Source organism: Argopecten irradians, chromosome 14 (assembly GCF_041381155.1).
Source record: "Argopecten irradians isolate NY chromosome 14, Ai_NY, whole genome shotgun sequence".
Classification (NCBI taxonomy): domain Eukaryota; kingdom Metazoa; phylum Mollusca; class Bivalvia; order Pectinida; family Pectinidae; genus Argopecten; species Argopecten irradians.
The window spans coordinates 9,029,243-9,049,059 of record NC_091147.1 but is presented as its reverse complement, the minus strand read 5'-3'; the positions used below and the strand labels follow the sequence as shown (position 1 = coordinate 9,049,059).

General features: G+C 35.8%; 1 protein-coding gene and 1 pseudogene across 10 annotated transcripts in view; one reads left to right on the top strand and one right to left on the bottom strand.

Moving 5' to 3' along the window:
• The window catches only part of LOC138308258 (uncharacterized), a 465,904-nt pseudogene that overhangs the window by 397,596 nt on the left and 48,491 nt on the right, over positions 1 to 19,817 (top strand).
• LOC138307326 (phospholipid-transporting ATPase IF-like) overlaps positions 1 to 19,817 on the bottom strand; it is a 59,200-nt gene that overhangs the window by 17,131 nt on the left and 22,252 nt on the right. For 9 of the 10 annotated variants that reach the window (XR_011205968.1, XR_011205966.1, XR_011205967.1 and 6 more), the window contains 16 exons: positions 18,930 to 19,088; positions 17,905 to 18,080; positions 16,929 to 17,071; positions 16,417 to 16,520; positions 15,818 to 15,931; positions 15,367 to 15,489; positions 14,960 to 15,108; positions 14,393 to 14,549; positions 14,095 to 14,197; positions 13,362 to 13,507; positions 12,712 to 12,771; positions 12,272 to 12,399; positions 6,192 to 6,250; positions 4,808 to 4,887; positions 584 to 649; positions 203 to 309 (listed from right to left, as the gene is read on the bottom strand). Coding sequence is in view for 7 of the 10 variants with exons in the window: in XM_069248010.1 (XP_069104111.1) it covers positions 203 to 309; positions 584 to 649; positions 4,808 to 4,887; positions 6,192 to 6,250; positions 12,272 to 12,399; positions 12,712 to 12,771; positions 13,362 to 13,507; positions 14,095 to 14,197; positions 14,393 to 14,549; positions 14,960 to 15,108; positions 15,367 to 15,489; positions 15,818 to 15,931; positions 16,417 to 16,520; positions 16,929 to 17,071; positions 17,905 to 18,080; positions 18,930 to 19,088 (1,874 nt within the window). In the remaining 3 variants the exon portion in view is untranslated. Of the gene's footprint in view, positions 1 to 202; positions 310 to 583; positions 650 to 4,807; positions 4,888 to 6,191; positions 6,251 to 12,271; positions 12,516 to 12,711; positions 12,772 to 13,361; positions 13,508 to 14,094; positions 14,198 to 14,392; positions 14,550 to 14,959; positions 15,109 to 15,366; positions 15,490 to 15,817; positions 15,932 to 16,416; positions 16,521 to 16,928; positions 17,072 to 17,904; positions 18,081 to 18,929; positions 19,089 to 19,817 lie in introns of those variants that run through there. The other variant, XM_069248013.1, reaches the window with a different exon arrangement.

Below are 19,817 nucleotides of genomic sequence, written 5' to 3'. Positions count from 1 at the left end.
ACTTACGGCAGCCTGATACCAGAGTAAAACAGTGTCATTGCTAGATTATACTTACGGCAACCTGATACCAGAGTAAAACAGTGTCATTGCTAGATTATACTTACGGCAGTCTGATACCAGAGTAAAACAGTGTCATTGCTAGATTATACTTACGGCAGCCTGATACCAGAGTAAAACAGAGTCATTGCTAGATTATACTTACGGCAGCCTGATACCAGAGTAAAACAGAGTCATTGCTAGATTCCCTACAATGGCTATGAGGTAAGCGAGGAAGATGGGTAAACTCCACGTGTAGGTCATTATTACCAACTGAAAGTAGAAACATAAAACATCTCCTTATAATAACTACATGTACATATGTCGGAATTTTTTAAAAATTAGAATTGAACAACAGAATACAATCGTTTACTTTTGTCAAGTAACTGATGGACCTAGTCCAGGGATGGATATAACGACTGTAAAAATAACCCCTGGAGTATCGAGGATGCTTTCATCCCTGTAATGGACTGCTCTGAAGACTAGTTCTTGAAGAAGAGCCCAAATGTGTCTATAGGGGTGAATGATTTAATATCTAAAAACTCACCTTGAAGTTGACACCAGCTACAACTGTTGTATATAGTATTGTCCCAAACGCCATGATACCAGCAGACTGCGGATACAACAATATTGTCTATTTATTCTGAATAGAGATTGAAGGGTCACTAGTGTGAAATGTTCAAGTTAAATAATTATATACAATATACTATATTCGACCCAATAAACGCTCCGGCTCAGTACGTTTAAAAAATTGAAAAAAAGAAAGAAAAGGTGCTTAATAAGACACAATTTTGCAAATCTATACAGTTTTGGTCTTTATTTATGCCTTTAGGCTCAGAAGGGGGAGGGGTACTTATAGGGATTTGGGTGTTTAATGGGTCGAATACGGTAATTAATATTTACATGTACTCTCTGTTTGCCCTATGCTAATATATATGAGAACATCATATTACTGATTGGTTCGTAGGTAAAATTTAGCACACTAGCTAGTAAGTAAAAGACTCACAATAGACTAACATAAACACATAGCTATGATTGGCTGGTTGCTGTTTGTTATCATCCTATCAACAGCTGGTCTATGCGTACTTAAAGGACGGACTCCCTTGTATACAATGTATAGGTGATTTCAGAAAAGATGGCGTGACGTCACAGAAAGTTTACATCCGGGTCCTCAAAGGTACAAACACAGTATGGCGACTAATAAAAACAATAACAGATACGTACATCCCTGATACACAATCGATACGTCACACGTACCCGCTTTTTGTTCACACGTAGAAATCCATGTTGTGAAAAAGTTATGAATAGATAATTGATTTCAATGTATCATATTTCTGTTATACACGAAAAATCTGTTCATAACACTATTTAATATATATGTAAATATAACGAAATGTGAACCACCTGGCTAGACCACGGCCGCTCGTGCATGGCTTCGCTGGTAGATCACCTCGGGCAACAGCCGATAGTTGGGAAATTAATCATATTTATACGTAATTACCAACACATATCTCAATAAGTACTTGTAAAATATATATATATGAAGTCCCAAATTGAGGTGATATTACTTTTAAATAATTCAATTTTGCTTGTTACGAGCATTTTCATTGGCTTAAAAATTTACTTTATCAGCCCATAAATAAACAAGAGGCCCAAAGGGCCTTAACGGTCACCTGACTACCTTGACAATAGTAAAATTAATTATATATGGTGTCACTTTGTCAGGATCATGTCAGGATCATTTTCAATTTCTTTCAACAAATTTTATTTCAAACAAGAGGCCCAAGGGCCTTTAAATATAGGAAATTAATTAGACATAGTGTCATGGTAGTCATCTTCGATTTGGGATCAACCAGAGATGTAACAATACTTTGTCTGGACCATGTCAGGATCATTTCATGCAAGTTTCAGCCAAATCCCTTCGGAACTTGAGAATAAGTTCAAAAAGTGTTTTCAAGATGGCGGCTGTGACGGCCATCTTGGATTTCGGATTGACCCGAAAAATAACAACACTTTGTCTGGACCATGTCAGGATCATTTCATGCAAGTTTCAGCGAAATTGCACCGGTAGAACTTGAGAAGAAGTTCAAAATGTGTTTTCAAGATGGCGCCTGTGGCTGCCATCTTGGATTTCAGATCGACCCGAAAAATAACAACACTTTGTCGGGACCATGTCAGGATCATTTCATGCAAGTTTCAGCCAAATCGCACTGGTAGAACTTGAGAAGTTCAAAATGTGTTTTCAAGATGGCGCCTGTGGCGGCCATCTTGGATTTCGGATCGACCCGAAAAATAACAACACTTTGTCGGGACCATGTCAGGATCATTTCATGCAAGTTTCAGCCAAATCGCACCGGTAGAACTTGAGAAGAAGTTTAAAATGTGTTTTCAAGATGGCGGCTGTGGCGGCCATCTTGGATTTCGGATCGACCCGAAAAATAACAACACTTTGTCGGGACCATGTCAGGATCATTTCATGCAAGTTTCAGCCAAATCGCACCGGTAGAACTTGAGAAGAAGTTCAAAATGTGTTTTCAAGATGGCGTCTGTGGCGGCCATCTTGGATTTCGGATCGACCCGAAAAATAACAACACTTTGTCGGGACCATGTCAGGATCATTTCATGCAAGTTTCAGCCAAATCGCACCGGTAGAACTTGAGAAGAAGTTCAAAATGTGTTTTCAAGATGGCGGCTGTGGCGGCCATCTTGGATTTCGGATCAACCCGAAAGATAACAATACTTTGTCAGGACCATGTCAGGATCATTTCATGCAAGTTTCAGCCAAATCGCACCGGTAGAACTTGAGAAGAAGTTCAAAATGTGTTTTCAAGATGGCGCCTGTGGCGGCCATCTTGGATTTCGGATCGACCCGAAAAATAACAACACTTTGTCGGGACCATGTCAGGATCATTTCATGCAAGTTTCAGCCAAATCGCACTGGTAGAACTTGAGAAGAAGTTCAAAATGTGTTTTCAAGATGGCGGCTGTGGCGGCCATCTTGGATTTCGGATCGACCCGAAAAATAACAACACTTTGTCGGGACCATCTCAGGATCATTTCAGGTAAGTTTCAGCTCAATCCCACTGGTCAAACTTGAGAAGAAGTTCAAAATGTGAAAAGTTAACGCACGGCGGACGGCGCACGGCGGACGGCGCACGACGACGGACGAAACATGATGACTATAGGTCATCCTGACCCTTCGGGTCAGATGACCTAAAAAATGGCGTCGCCGATTATAACGTTGCTTCTGATTGGCTGAGATGACCGCGTGATGATTTCAGAGACAAAAGAGTCCCAAAATGAATTTTAAATGTTGAAGAGATTATCTTTAGTAAATTGAATTATAAGGATTAATTTGAATAGATTTTTTATGTTATGGAGATATAACAAAAAAATCTGAGTGTACTCTCATCATAAACCGCTTCGCGATTTATTTAGAGTACAATCAGATTTTTGTGTTATATCTCCATAACATAAAAAAATCTATTCAAGTTAATCCTTAAATAATAACATGTACCAGAAACATATATACATATATATTTCTGACTGTACGTAATGGCTGCAGTGCGCTTGGGGTATCTACGAAGGCAAATTTTAATTTGGTCATAATCAAACATCGTAAGGTGTTTTACCAAGTAAGACTTAGAAAACAGTAATTGCTTATTAAAATATCAGTATAATATTTGGGGAAACTTGGAATTTAATTTGTAGTTTCTGTCAATTTTGTAACTTCTGTCAATGTTTATACGTAGGTCTAATGGCGACCATGTTTTTTTCTCGTGGCAGTAGAAAATGGAGTATAAACGGAGTAAAATATATAAATACCAGATGTTTATATCTAAATATTATTGTTAAATATTTTTATTTACCCTTTTTATAATTAGAATAATGCAATAGTTCTCGGATTGTCGTACTATTTATTACAATAAAATGTAAACAAACATCGCAAGCGGCTGTTTTCCCTCTATGTTTATGTGTAGATATACGGAGTTGTACCTTTGAGCGCCCGGATGTACCTTTGTGTGACGTCATCGCCATCTTTTCTGAAATCTCCTATTGTGAATGTCCATATCTTTTGGGAGGCTGCAGTATATTTGCGATCGTGTTGTGTCTTCTTGTAATAGTAGTACATGTATTCTCAATGAAGCATCAATTATAAGACCCTAAAGAGGTTTCTTGTAATAAGAGTCAAAATGGCAGCATAGACTGACATCTTGATATACATACAGTTCCCAATGACTATTGAGAGCAGGTCAGTGTAAAACATCTTACAACAGGCACAACAACCACTGCATCAAGCAATATAGCATAAACCATTACTCTGTCTTTACAGGTCACTGTAGAGCTGGATAGTTTTTGTGTGATTTACATATTTTTGCGCATTTGCAGCACACTGCTATGATCATGAAAATTTGATCTACAAAATATGCAGAAATTTGGTTAAATATTAATATTATCATATCCCAGAAGGCCAGATTGTAAAAATTTAAAATTAATAAAATTTAATTTGTTCGTTTTTACAAAAAATGGCAAAAATATTAACCCACGTAAATAACAAACTATACTGAGTACATGTTAAGTGTACTTTCAGAGGCTGTATATAATGATTATTTTATCATGACTATATCAGTCTTGTGTGAACACATCACAGTTTTCCCTGGAAGACCTGTACACTCACAAACAACAATCTATATATCAAATTCTGTATGAGCATTTATCTACTAGGGAGTACAGTAAGCAATGTGTAAATACAGCCTTAATCTCTTCATACCTTTCCATCATTGAATATGGAGACATCGTTCCAGAACAAAAAGTACACTCCGAAGAAAAATATGGCAGAATGCCACAGGCCTGAAACAATTGAAAGAACAAGAAATGAATACTCCCCATATCAAAGGACCATAACCAATTTTATAAACTACATATCTACACTTTCATTTTTCATTGGAAATAACAATTTAAATCGTTGAAATTCCATGTGGCTACAACTAATTAAATGTACATGCACTAGCTTTTATTTAACAATACATGTAAATAATTAACATGCAAGCACATGATTTTCAAGAAGCAAAGTGGCAGACAATACATTGTATCATTTAAATGGTATGAAAATCCTGCAAATTATTTCAAAATTAAAATTGTTTTCATTGCTTTCATTGGCATAAATGAACTATAAGGTTTCATCAAGACACAAATACAACGTAATGAAAATGTTCACTTCAACATTGTTATTTTTTTGTAAACTTTCCATTGACCTTGACCCGAAAGATTGACATATTGCATGACATGGCTCCAAAATTGATACTGAAACAACCAATCATTTTTTTAATAATTATTATTATTTCAATAGAATTTATATAGAATAGAACATACAGTGACACACACAAAACATATATATATATTTATACGGAAATAATTGATATCACCTTTTGGAAGTCACATGAATTTGCCATTCATGTATTAATGATGACAGTACTGTTAGAGTAGTGTCAGCAATTTTTAAAGCAATGCTATGATTATAATAATGAGAAATGAACATCTTTGATATAGGACAACACAAAAGGCAATGAGAATAAAGTGAAGTGAGATTTACAGCATTTTCTATTTAACAGAAGTTTCTGGTTATTCCTGTATAAAGCTGACATTCTTCTACACCTACAACATTCTGCTGGAATGAACCAGTTTGTCTGGCATGACCTCGTAATTTGAGGGTTCCGAAGATTCCAAGTTAGAAAAATTTTCTAGTACTTTTTTTTATAAAATTGTGACAAAAATGGATGAAATGTTGTACATTATCCTAGCTGTTTTCTTTTCTTTTTACATTTTACAGAAAGTCAGAAAGTCTAGGAATCATAATTGTTTTGCAGAATTTGAGACTGAACTGAAGTATTTGATCTAAAATGAAAACAAGGCTTGAGAAATCATATTGATATTTGCCATTTCGTATAATGCATACAGGAACCTGATTGGTTTGTCATGTTTTGTTCCATTTAGCGATCCCGTTAAAATATGGTACAACATTGCTCTAAACGGAATACGCTCTAAGACTAAGGAGGACAATATCATTAATACTGGAAAAAAACCAAGAAACAGAAGCTCACCAACATAACTACACGTAAGTGTTCGAGTGTATCATGAAATCTAAAGTATCTTACCCAATAAATTCCATTTAACAAAAGATTTAAAAGACATGAGGTCATTCCGGGCTATTTTTCTGCAAAACAAAAAAGGTACACATGCAAAGGATAAAATCAATGGTTCACAGATAAAACTCATGCATTAACTGTAAATCATAGCACTAAAACAACATACCAGTAATCATACACATTGCCAATCACAAGTTATCATACTAAAGAATGCTTCAAACAGGCTTTACCTGATGTTCTATGCATTTGTATTATTCAATATAAATTATGAGAATCTGTACACAAAAATATCAGAATCTACCAAGATAAATCTATCTCTAATGAAGACTTGGTCATTATCAGGCTAGTTCTGGGATTAGCTATATGTAACAGAAAGTAGGATTTCTTTATTTACTGCCTCTGCTAGGAATCATGCTTGGACTTCTGGATTACTAGTCTGACGATCAACATATAGAGCTAAAGAGAGAAGTTCTCTCTAGTCGAGAACTATATTGAGTCTAACACTAATCAGGGTGTCACACTCTGGTCCCCCTCCATCAAATAACCTGTTCTCCATTTTCAAGAGGTGACAACGATTCCTTCCCAAAAATCACAGAGTTCTATTTCCTCATGCAAGTCCCTATATAGGAGTCAATATAACAGAGAACAGCTAATGTAAAAAAATCTTTTCAGTTGGGAAAAATTTGTGTTGTATTTTTCTTGAGATATTTATATTTTAGAGAGTTCTTCATTATTTGGGAAAATATTTACATAAAATTTGTAAAATACAGCAAACTTTCTTTAGGGGAAGGGGCCTTTATTTGACTACAAATGTACCTAAAAATATCACTGACAGGAAACAGACATAATGCTTGTTGGTATGGCAGGAGTAACAAAAGGAGATGGTTGAATTAATTGACCTCTTGACTCTATATATCCACATTGGAGTTTGAACTCATCTAATTACAGGTTGGAGTACAGAAAACCACTATATTTTCACACGATACAAAACAATGGTGTTAAGATATAGGACTGGGATAGGACATTTTAAATACAAACTGTAACGTGAAGGATTGGGATAAGACATTATAAATACAAACTGTAACATGAAGGATTGAGATAGGACATTATAAATACAAACTGTAACATGAAGGACTGGGATAGGACATTATAAATACAAACTGTAACGTGAGGACTGGGATAGGACATTATAAATACAAACTGTAACGTGAAGGATTGGGATAAGACATTATAAATACAAACTGTAACATGAAGGATTGAGATAGGACATTATAAATACAAACTGTAACATGAAGGACTGGGATAGGACATTATAAATACAAACTGTAACGTGAGGACTGGGATAGGACATTATAAATACAAACTGTAACATGAAGGACTGGGATAGGACATTATAAATACAAACTGTAACATGAAGGACTGGGATAGGACATTATAAATACAAACTGTAACATGAAGGACTGGGATAGGACATTATAAATACAAACTGTAACATGAAGGACTTGGATAGAACATTATCAATACAAACTGTAACGTGAAGGATTGGGATAGGACATTATAAATACAAACTGTAACATGAAGGACTGGGATAGGGCATTATAAATACAAACTGTAACATGAGGACTGGGATAGGACATTATAAATACAAACTGTAACATGAAGGACTGGGATAGAACATTATAAATACAAACTGTAACGTGAGGACTGGGATAGGACATTATTAATACAAACTGTAACATGAAGGACTGGGATAGGACATTATAAATACAAACTGTACCGTGAGGACTGGGATAGGACATTATAAATACAAACTGTAACATGATGGACTGGGATAGGACATTATAATTACAAACTGTAACATGAAGGATTGGGATAGGACATTATAAATACAAACTGAAACATAAAGGACTGGGATAGGACATTATAAATGCAAACTGTAACATGAAGGACTGGGATAGGACATTATAAATACAAACTGTAACGTGAGGACTGGGATAGGACATTATAAATACAAACTGTAACATGAAGGACTGGGATAGAACATTATAAATACAAACTGTAACATGAAGGACTGGGATAGGACATTATAAATGCAAACTGTAACGTGAAGGACTGGGATAGGACATTATAAATACAAACTGTAACATGAAGGACTGGGATAGAACATTATAAATACAAACTGTAACATAAAGGACTGGGATAGGACATTATAAATGCAAACTGTAACGTGAAGGACTGGGATAGGACATTATAAATACAAACTGTAACATGAAGGACTGGGATAGGACATTATAAATACAAACTGTAACGTGAGGACTGGGAAAGGACGTACATTATAAATACAAACTGTAACATGAAGGGCTGGGATAGGACATTATAAATACAAACTGTAACATGAAGGACTGGGATAGGACATTATGAATACAACATATAACATGAAGGACTGGGATAGGACATTATAAATACAAACTGTAACATGAAAGACTGGGATAGGACATTATAAATACAAACTGTAACGTGAGGACTGGGATAGGACATTAAAAAACTGTAACGTGAGGACTGGGATAGGACATTAAAAAACTGTAACATGAAGGACTGGGATAGGACATTATAAATACAAACTGTAACGTGAGGACTGGGATAGGACATTATAAATACAAACTGTAACATGAAGGACTTGGATAGGACATTATAAATACAAACTGTAACATGAAGGACTGGGATAGGACATTATAAATGCAAATTGTAACGTGAAGTACTGGGATAGGACATTAAAAAACTGTAACATGAAGGACTGGGATAGGACATTATAAATACAAACTGTAACGTGAAGGACTGGGATAGGACATTATAAATACAAACTGTAACATGAAGGACTGGGATAGTACATTATAAATACAAACTGTAACATGAAGGACTGGGATAGGACATTATAAATACAAACTGTAACGTGAGGACTGGGATAGGACATTATAAATACAAACTGTAACATGAAGGACTAGGATAGGACATTATAAATACAAACTGTAACGTGAGGACTGGGAAAGGACATTATAAATACAAACTGTAACATGAAGGACTAGGATAGGACATTATAAATACAAACTGTAACGTGAAGGATTGGGATAGGACATTATAAATACAAACTGTAACATGAAGGACTGTGATAGGACATTATAAATACAAACTGTAACGTGAGGACTGGGATAGGACATTAAACAAGAGGCCCAGAGGGCCTGTATCGCTCACCTGGTTTTTTGTTAGTAATTATCACAAGAATCTGACAATTAGAAAAATAAGCAAAATTGACTCCCAAAGTTTAATTTTGAATCACAACCATACAATGATGCTATTGATACCATACAAATATGCTATCCAATACATAGGTTCAGAGACAAAGTAATTTATATGAAAATAGTAGCCTAATTGACCTTTTTGACCTCGCATCTATTGCCGTTTAAGGCCCCGGGGGTCAGCCCTATCATTTGTACAATTTCAAATCCCAACCCTATAAGGATGCTACCATTGCATTATAAGCACTCTTCCTTTCTTAGTTGCAGAGAAGAAGTCGTTTATATGGAAATAGCTAAATTGACCCCTTTTGACCCCACCCTTCAGGCCCCCGGGGGGTCAGCCCCATCATTTGCAAAATTTTGAATCCAAACCCTATAAGGATGTAACCATTGCATTATGAGCGCAATCCCATGTTAAGTTGCAGAGAAAAAGTCATTTATATGGAAATTGACCATTTTTGACCCCGCCCCTCAGGCCCCCGGGGGTCAGCCCTATCATTTGCTCAATTTTGAATCCCCACCCTATAAGGATGCTACCATTGCATTATGGGTGCTATACCATACTTAGTTTCAGAGAAGAAGTCGTTTATATGGAAATAGCCAAATTGGCCCCTTTTGACCCCGCCTCTCAGGCCCCCGGGGGGTCAGCCCCATTATTTGTACAATTTTGAATCCCCACCCTATAAGGATGATATCATTGCATTATGGGTGCTATCCCATGCTTGGTTTCAGAGAAGAAGTCGTTTATATGGAAATAGCCAAATTGAGCCCTTTTGACCCCGCCCCTCAGCCCCCCCCCCCCCCCCCCCCCCCGGGTGTCAGCCCCATCATTTGTACAATTTTGAATCCCCACCCTATAACGATACTACAATTGCATTATGAGTGCTATCTCATGCTTAGTTTCAGAGAAGAAGTCGTTTATATGGAAATAGCCAAATTGACCCCATTTGACCCCGCCCCTCAGGCCCCCGGGGGGTCAGCCCCATCATTTGTACAATTTTGAATCCCCACCCTATAAGGATGCTACCATTGCATTATGGGTGCTATCCCATGCTTGGTTTCAGAGAAGAAGTCGTTTATATGGAAATAGCCAAATTGACCCCTTTTGGCCCTGCCCCTCAGGCCCCCGGGGGGTCAGCCCCATCATTTGTACAATTTTCAGTTAGTAGCCCATAAGGATGCTACCAGTCAAATTTTGTTGAAATCCGACCAGCGGTTATGGAGAAGAAGTCGATTGTTGACGGACGCCGGACGCCGGACGCCGGACGCCGGACGCCGGACGCTGCGGTATCCCATAAGCTCACCTCGGTCCTTTGGACCAGGTGAGCTAAAAACTGTAACATGAAGGACTGGGATAGGACATTATAAGTACAAACTGTAACATGAAGGATTGGGATAGGACATTATAAATACAAACTGTAACATGAAGGACTGGGATAGGACATTATAAATACAAACTGTAACATGAAGGACTGGGATAGGACATTATAAATACAAACTGTAATGTGAGGACTGGGATAGGACATTATAAATACAAACTGTAACATGAAGGACTGGGATAGGACATTATAAATACAAACTGTAACATGAAGGACTGGGATAGGGACATTATAAATACAAACTGTAACATGAAAGACTGGGATAGGACATTAAAAAACTGTAACATGAAGGACTGGGATCGGACATTATAAATACAAACTGTAACATGGAGGACTGGGATAGGACATTATAAATACAAACTGTAACATGAAGGACTTGGATAGGACATTATAAATATATAAACTGTAACGTGAAGGACTGGGATAGGACATTATAAATACAAACTGTAACATGAAGGACTGGGATAGGACATTATAAATACAAACTGTAACGTGAGGACTGGGATAGGACATTATAAATACAACCTGTAACATGAAGGACTGGGATAGGACATTATAAATACAAACTGTAACGTGAAGGATTGGGATAGGACATTATAAATACAAACTGTAACATGAAGGACTGGGATAGGACATTATAAATACAAACTGTAACGTGAAGGATTGGGATAGGACATTATAAATACAAACTGTAACATGAAGGACTGGGATAGGACATTATAAATACAAACTGTAACGTGAGGACTGGGATAGGACATTATAAATACAACCTGTAACATGAAGGACTGGGATAGGACATTATAAATACAAACTGTAACGTGAAGGATTGGGATAGGACATTATAAATACAAACTGTAACATGAAGGACTGGGATAGGACATTATAAATACAAACTGTAACGTGAGGACTGGGATAGGACATTATAAATACAACCTGTAACACGAAGGACTGGGATAGGACATTATAAATACAAACTGTAACGTGAGGACTGGGATAGGACATATAAATACAAACTGTAACGTGAGGACTGGGATAGGACATTATAAATACAAACTGTAACGTGAAGGATTGGGATAGGACATTAAAAAACTGTAACGTGAGGACTGGGATAGGACATTAAAAAACTGTAACATGAGGACTGGGATAGGACATTAAAAAACTGTAACATGAAGGACTGGGATAGGACATCATAAATACAAACTGTAACATATAGGACTGGGATAGGACATTAAAAAACTGTAACATGCCGCTGCCGGGGTTCAAACCAACGGAGCGGTCAGCAATCCAAGAGTGGGCCCCGCTCACCGTTGGTTAACAACGATACACAGTATCCACACTCATCCACACAGCCACAAAAGCTAGCTGTTGGACTAATGCGGCTGAAATGTCCATATCCATGTATCATCACCAAACTTACTTATAAAGGCGTGGATTCTCTAGTAGTTCTCTCTGTGATATGGGCTTTTCAAAGAGACTGTAGATGAAGATTGGTAAGGAGGTAAATGTGATGTTGTACATGGCGAGATTCATCACATCGTATATAGTCTGTAATGTAGAAACACATCAAATCAAAGATGGCGAGATTCATCACATCGTATATAGTCTGTAATGTAGAAACACATCAAATCAAAGATGGCGAGATTCATCACATCGTATATAGTCTGTAATGTAGAAACACATCAAATCAAAGATTAAAAACATCAAGTTGGTATGCTTTCGATTACAAATTCAAGATTTAAATATAAAACAGCCACGTTTGTGTGTGAAAATGGATTTTTATACAAAAGACCCACATTAATCAATTTCAAAATCAATTCAACAGATAAAAGTTTTTCTATGTATAAAACATTGACTTACTTGTTGTGAAAATCCTGAGAAAACTGCATAGTAAAGTTGGGCCGTAACAAAAGCTATATTCTGAAAAAAAGAAATATAAAAAATAATAATAAGAGAAATAAAATAAAAATCCTTCAGTTGATTCTTTATGCGCATTAATGAAAAATTTGAAATCTGGTCAATGGGACACGAGAAACAAGGAATCATTCACGAGTGGCCATTTATGTAGTATTGGATTTACTGACAGACCATTTTTCCTCATTATTTATTAATGATTATAAATATAATAGTTCTGTAAGTTAAATGAATATCACATGACACAAGTGCAAGATTCCGTTAAAAAAATAACTTTTAAGTTAAAATTTTAAGTGATTTATTTATATTATGCAATGCAGGCAATTAATTCTTTATTCTATTAAAATGAAGAAATATAATTAATTGCCTGCATCACAATAAGTGCAACAAATATTCCATATTGTTTTTAATATATAACCATATGACATTGCTGAACACTGAGTATAGTTCCATTATTAGAAGAAAAGAAATTCAAGGAAGAACTTGCGCTATTACACTAAAGAAACATGAATCAATAAATTATATTCAAAATTTTATTTTCTCCCGCCTGTGTATGTCTGTTAATTTTTCTATCACTATACCATGTTTATACTTACCTTATAGAAGAAGTATTGCACTAAATTAGCCAATCTGGTATAGTAATAGTTGCCATGCACCAGAATGGCTCGTTTTAAAAACCGAAATTTGGCAAATGCATAGTCACTGTTACGCACTGCTTGACGACCCTCTTTTCCCATGATGCCTACAATGAGAACATATTCATTAAAATAATTTATTAATCAAAGTAATTATAAGATAACATTTTGTTATTTACCATTTATGTTAAACCTATATCAAGTATAAATGACGATACAAAATGTCAATATTCGACATTACGAAATGTTGACATGAAACATTGATACAAAATGTTGATACAAAATGTTGATAAGAAATAGACTAATATGTTTGTGCTTTACATCCTATCAACTACTGTGGCTCCACTTTCTTAAAACAAATTTAAGTCACAAACAACTTACTAAGTAAATATTTTAGAACAAAATTACATTTACATATATAATAAGCTCAAAGTAACTGTAAGTTTTGACTTTGTGTTGTCTTAATTGTAGTTTTCTTTAAAAAATTTGGGGGTCTTATCTTGTATTGATTTCGAGAATTTGGGGACTGATTTTATCATACTAAGATATCAGAGCATTAAATATTATGGCTGTTGAGACTGGCTGGAAGTTCTATGAAAACCGTTCAGAATAGCCACAAGGCAGAGATTCAATGTCTCGATGATACATGTTACAGGCACACTTCATTGTAAAATCTTTCATTATTATATCTTACCGAGGCCAACGTGCGCCTCTTGTATCATGCTAACATCATTTGCTCCATCACCTATAGCCGCAGTGACAGGACTGGTTTTGGAATTCTTTATCAACTTCACAACCTGCAGTAAAAATAAAACAATTACACCAACCTAAATACAAATTATATCAATTTTTTCAAAGTCAATTTCTATAAAGTGCTAAAATGGTTCCTTTGTTGAGATTCAAAGGAGTTCTATGAAAATTGACATTTAACTTTGACATGTTTTACTGTAATTATAAGTTGCTGCCCTTTAGATCAGTGAGGTTATACTTGCCTCAGCTTTCTGTAGTGGCGACATTCGACAGCATAACACAGCCACACAAGATTCACACAAGGTTCGGAACAGGTCTGTGTGGTCCTTTACAGCGAAGCCCAGACTGGCACCATCCACTATCAAGACAAACGGCTTGTCTCTGGGAGCTTGCTCTTGTCTTCAGAACACATACCGGGTAATTATAAAATAAGCAAAATATTTTCTGCAAGGCATATGCCTAAATGACTCATGAAATTAGTTTCAATGATGTATTCAATGAGGTAACTTTGCCAAGATTTTATTTACAGCAATGATGACCTTGGCCTTATCATATCTTAAAACCCTAAAAAACAAATAGTATATATTTGTACTGAATAAATAGTCTTTATTTCGGGCTTGACCAAATTTTTATTGCAAAGAGTTTACATTTATTACTTCAGTAATTCTCATATCATTTTGTCTGTGGAACTCACCAAAATTTGGAGAATCATTTGCGTTTCTTTGTACTGGGACTCATCAAAATGTTCCAAGACAGTATACTATAGGACCTATATAAATAATTTTCTATTCCTGTTTTAAGTGACTTACATGTTTTTCATTCTGGTCATGACTTCAGAACAGTGGAGTGAGGAAGTCATCTTGGTAATGCGTAGTTCACAGAAGCCTTGTTTGAAATGTCCTGCAGAGTAACTTATATTGACTGCCGTTTCCTCCTTGTCTCCTGTCAGCACCCATACCTATATACACACCACTTACTGGTTAGGGCACACATCATGAAGAACACATATAATTTCACTTTTTTTACTTAAATAATTGCCATAGTTCCCTTAGATTTTTTTAATATTTCAGTCAATTTTATCATTTTTATTGGACAACAACAGGCCTATATCTAAGTCCTCTCCTAGACCTTCATTCTCACACAGAAGGTCACTCTTTAGATTTTTACTCATCTTTTTTAATTTCGTAACAACCTTGATTGTCCAGTGTCATTTTACCTTGATGCCAGACTGTTGTAATGACTGAATGGTGTCTGGTACCTCATCCTGGAGTTTATCCTCAACAGCTGTAGCTCCAAGAAGATCCAGATCTCTCTCAACGTACTCAAAAACGTCATCCAACTATATTAAATCATGATAATGCAATTAAAGAATTGTAAATACAGCATAACTTTCGAAACTGAATGTCATCGGAACCAGCATATTTGGCCGGTTTAAGCAGATTTCACGAGTTTTAATTACTAATACTGATTAATAAGTCCACTTTTAGGTTACCAAATGACCATCTATCTACATATCTATAGGTGGTGCAATGTGCTGAGCAATCATTGTGACATTATTTTCTGTAACCCAAGGTAAAAAGACGCCCAGTTTGTGAGCCGTTGACATAGGTGAATGAGGGAGATAGACAATCCTTATAAATGGTAAAATACAATAAGAAGGTAATTACCAAAGCCTCTCGGTTCTCCAGACTATTCCTGGCTTGTCGAAGTCGATTGTCAATGTCTATATACTCCTCAGTAGTAAGCAGGCGCCTTGCTAACACAAGTGTTCTAAGGCCAAGCTGTCACAAAAAACAAACAAAATATACCACGGCAAGAAAACTACCATAAAACTAAAAACAAATATGATACAACATATTTCCTTATATCATTTTAATCAAACATTTTAGGATACTTGGTGTTTATTCTGAAGAACTGCTTATCTCTGAAAGTATTTCACATGGTATCTCCAAATAGAGCTTAGTTACAAATTATTTGTTTCCTTTGTAAAACAAACTTATATGTTGCATTGTCACTATGTTCCCTCTCTATGTTAGATTTGACAAGTCTGAAAGAATTGGTTTGAAAATTATTCTGAACTTTTCATCACATCATCCCATGAACTTAGGAATCCTAACTAGGAGATCTGGCCCCGATTTCTCGAAACAAACTTAAGTCAAAAACTGGCTTAAGTCATAAATTTTCATATAAGTTACATAAGGAGAAAAGCTTAAATTTTGACTTAAGTCTGCACTTTTGTTTCGAGAAATCTGGGCCTGGTACTTACCAATGCATAGTCATTGACATGTTCTAAGGTGACCTCCTTCGCTCCGGACCTCACACGATCCAGAATGGCTGACTCAGCACCCTTACATAACAGGTAAATCTCATCTGGTGGGAACAAATCAAAATATTTCATCTTAGATTTAAAGAATGCTACAAATTATCAACTACTTTATTTTCTCATTACTCAGCATGCAGATTGTTCCATTTTTGCACATTACAGAGTTATTTCCCTTGATCGAAGAAGTTAATTGTACATTATTTTATGTCGCACTCGCAAACACACGACGTCACCATCGATACCTACCCACAGGGACAGATATCTAAGACGTAATATATCTGTTGACAGCAATTTTTACCTTCCCGTGTTTTTATGTTTTAGCATTACTTAAATGATAATTTTCAATATAATCTGACATCAATTATCCATTATAACATTGACCTTGCCAGTGCTGTATGACCCTGACATTCATTTCTCATATGACCTTGACATTGTCTTTTCTATCTGACTCTGACCTTGTTCATTCTGTACGATGACACTCATCCTTTTCCTGGTTGGATCAAAGTCAAGTACATGTAACAGTTTGTAACGTCTCATTTCACCCTTAAAGGTCACCTCCAAACGGTCGTCATGGATACCATGTAGGACAATGCCATATCTGTAAAGATGAAGAAATTGGATTCATTTCCAGAGGATCAATATCTATCAAGATCCTACATACAAGGCTATTGATAGTTCTTGTACATCATATACAGATAAAGGTATGCTATGTACTGAAGATTAGTGATATTTTCACAATATTAGTATTTCCTGGAAATCAGAAATGTTTTTGTCAAACTAGGAGTTTTAGCTAGACAACAGCTAATTAATAACCTCAAGTTTCATTAAATCTGACCCAGTAGTTTAAGAGAAGTTGTCTTGACAAACAGACAGGCAGAGGGACAAACAGACGGACAGACAGACAGACAGACAAGCCAATTCCAGAAAACCCCAAACTTTTGTTGCAAGCTGGTAAAAGGGTGAGGGGGGGAGGGGGGAGGTTGCATAAAAAATATGTCCCTGCCTCCATAAGAAATCAGAATGAGACAGACCTTGAAAGGACAGAATAACAGAAAATCATACCTACATAGCCTGCTTTTTCAAACAGTGATTCACTTGATCACATGATAAATGAAATTTTCATTCATCTATAGCTGCAAAATATGCACTTGTGATTACATCTTTTTTTCTTAAGTTGGCCAGTAGGTAAAGAATGGAGTACTTCAGAAAATGTAAAATTATGTCAAGTTAGCTCCAAAAGAAATAATTTTATCTTGATTTGAAAATTGTGGCTAGCTTATCACCTATTGAATAACTAGACCCTGGTGAAAAGTGAGGGTATAATCACTGACTGTCCATCAAACCAAGAATTTTTTATTTCCAAAGTATCCCCAACAAAACATAACCTGGGATATTTTTTACCAATGTTAATATCTATACGGAAACTCTCACCTTCTACAAGCTTCAGCGAATGCTTTCTCATCTGGAGATGATGACTGGTATTCGTAGTCCATGCCTGAGTGATCGTATACTCTTTCTGAACTTTTTTCAGTCAAGTGTGACTGAGGGTGATCCACTCGTGTTGTATGACACAGGGCTAAAACAGTGAAAAAGTCCTCCATCTTTTTCTGTTAAGAAGAAAAGAAGATCAGTCATTAAAACTTGATTTGATTAAACATTCTTACCAGATTCCATACCAGTAGTAAATGTTACTAGTCTTGTGCCTAGAAGTATTTTAGAAAATGTCAGACAATATATGCAGTTGTTGTGTCATTTAATGTAAGCATGCTAAGGATAGTGCAATCATTTTGATTGACTCAAGATTATCTTTTACATTGCAGAGCGAAAGCTCAATAAGTGGCCATTTTGTTTATGTTGATAACATTTGTTTTCATACTAAATTCGACTTTCTGATTGGTCGATTCTTTTTCCTCACACCTCTTTGAAGAAACATGAGGCCCAAGGGCCTTAATGGTCATCTGACAATATTGGCAATAGTCATATAGGAAATTAATCAGATATGGTGTCTTGGTAGCCATCTTTGATTTGGGATCAACCAGAGATGTAACACTTTGTAAAGATCATATCAAGATAATTTCTGGCAAGTTTCAGCCATTAATCACACCAGTAGAACCTCAGAAGAAGTTCAAAATGTGTTTTCAAAATGGCGGCTGTAGCGGCCATCTTGGATTTCGAATCGACCCGAAAAATAACAACACTTGGTCAGGACCATGTCAGATCATTTCATGCAAGTTTCAGCTAAATCACACTAGTTGAACTTGAGAAGAAGTTTAAAATGTGAAAAGTTTACGCAGAGCAGATGGCTCACAAAGACAGACAAAGCATGATTACTATAAGTCATCCTGACCCTTTGGGTCAGATGACCTAAATTCTAAGCTGATTAAGGTAATAATTATATAATCCTTTTATTTATTGCTTTATCTTTTATTTGTATATCAAATATCATGTTTACTTACTGTCATCTGAGTAACGGGCCTTCCTTGCATTTGAGGATTTCTTTTTTCTACCAAGATATAGTCCACCTCCATATACTTATCCCCACCTATAGAACACTCTCGGAACTGCATCTCATTCTCCGTCAGTGTCCCTGTCTTGTCTGTGAACAGGTACTCCACCTACATACAACAAAGTAAAAAATGATTCAAGTTAATAATGTTTTCTTTTACTCTATCCTAGGCTAGCTCTGCTGAATCAGTACTTTCTGAGAAATAGTAGAAAAAAAGCTCTTTACAGACAGAAGGATGATGAACCACTGATGAAAGGTGATTTTAATAGCCCACCATGTCATGATGGTTTGCTAGAAACTTTGAATTTATTTTAAAAAAGAAACATTTTGTTAAGTTGTAGACCTATCTAGGCTAGTCCTTCCCTCGAGACACGTACTGATGATGACATCTAACAGAGGATATGTCACACATGTATGATATTCGGTGGAAGAGGTATTATTGCCACATATATATCTTAACTCAGCAAACAAAGCATCCCCTTCTACTATGTAATATTCACATTAGTCAATACAAGCATACTGTTATTGACAAGAAAATACAATGTTATTGACAAGAAAATACAATGTTATTGACAAGAAAATACAATGTTATTGACAAGAAAATACAATGTTATTGACAAGAAAACGTTTGAAGATTTCTGATTTGTGAAACCTTTATTAAGACACCCACATCTCGATAATTGATGATCTAGTAAGTTCTGATGTCTAGTCCCTTTGACATTTATAAATTAAATTGTTTAAAATTGAAAAATTGAAATCTAAATTGACCTCATAAGTTAAGGAGGTATACTATAATAATACTATTATTATACATTTACATATAAGTAATGATGTCAGA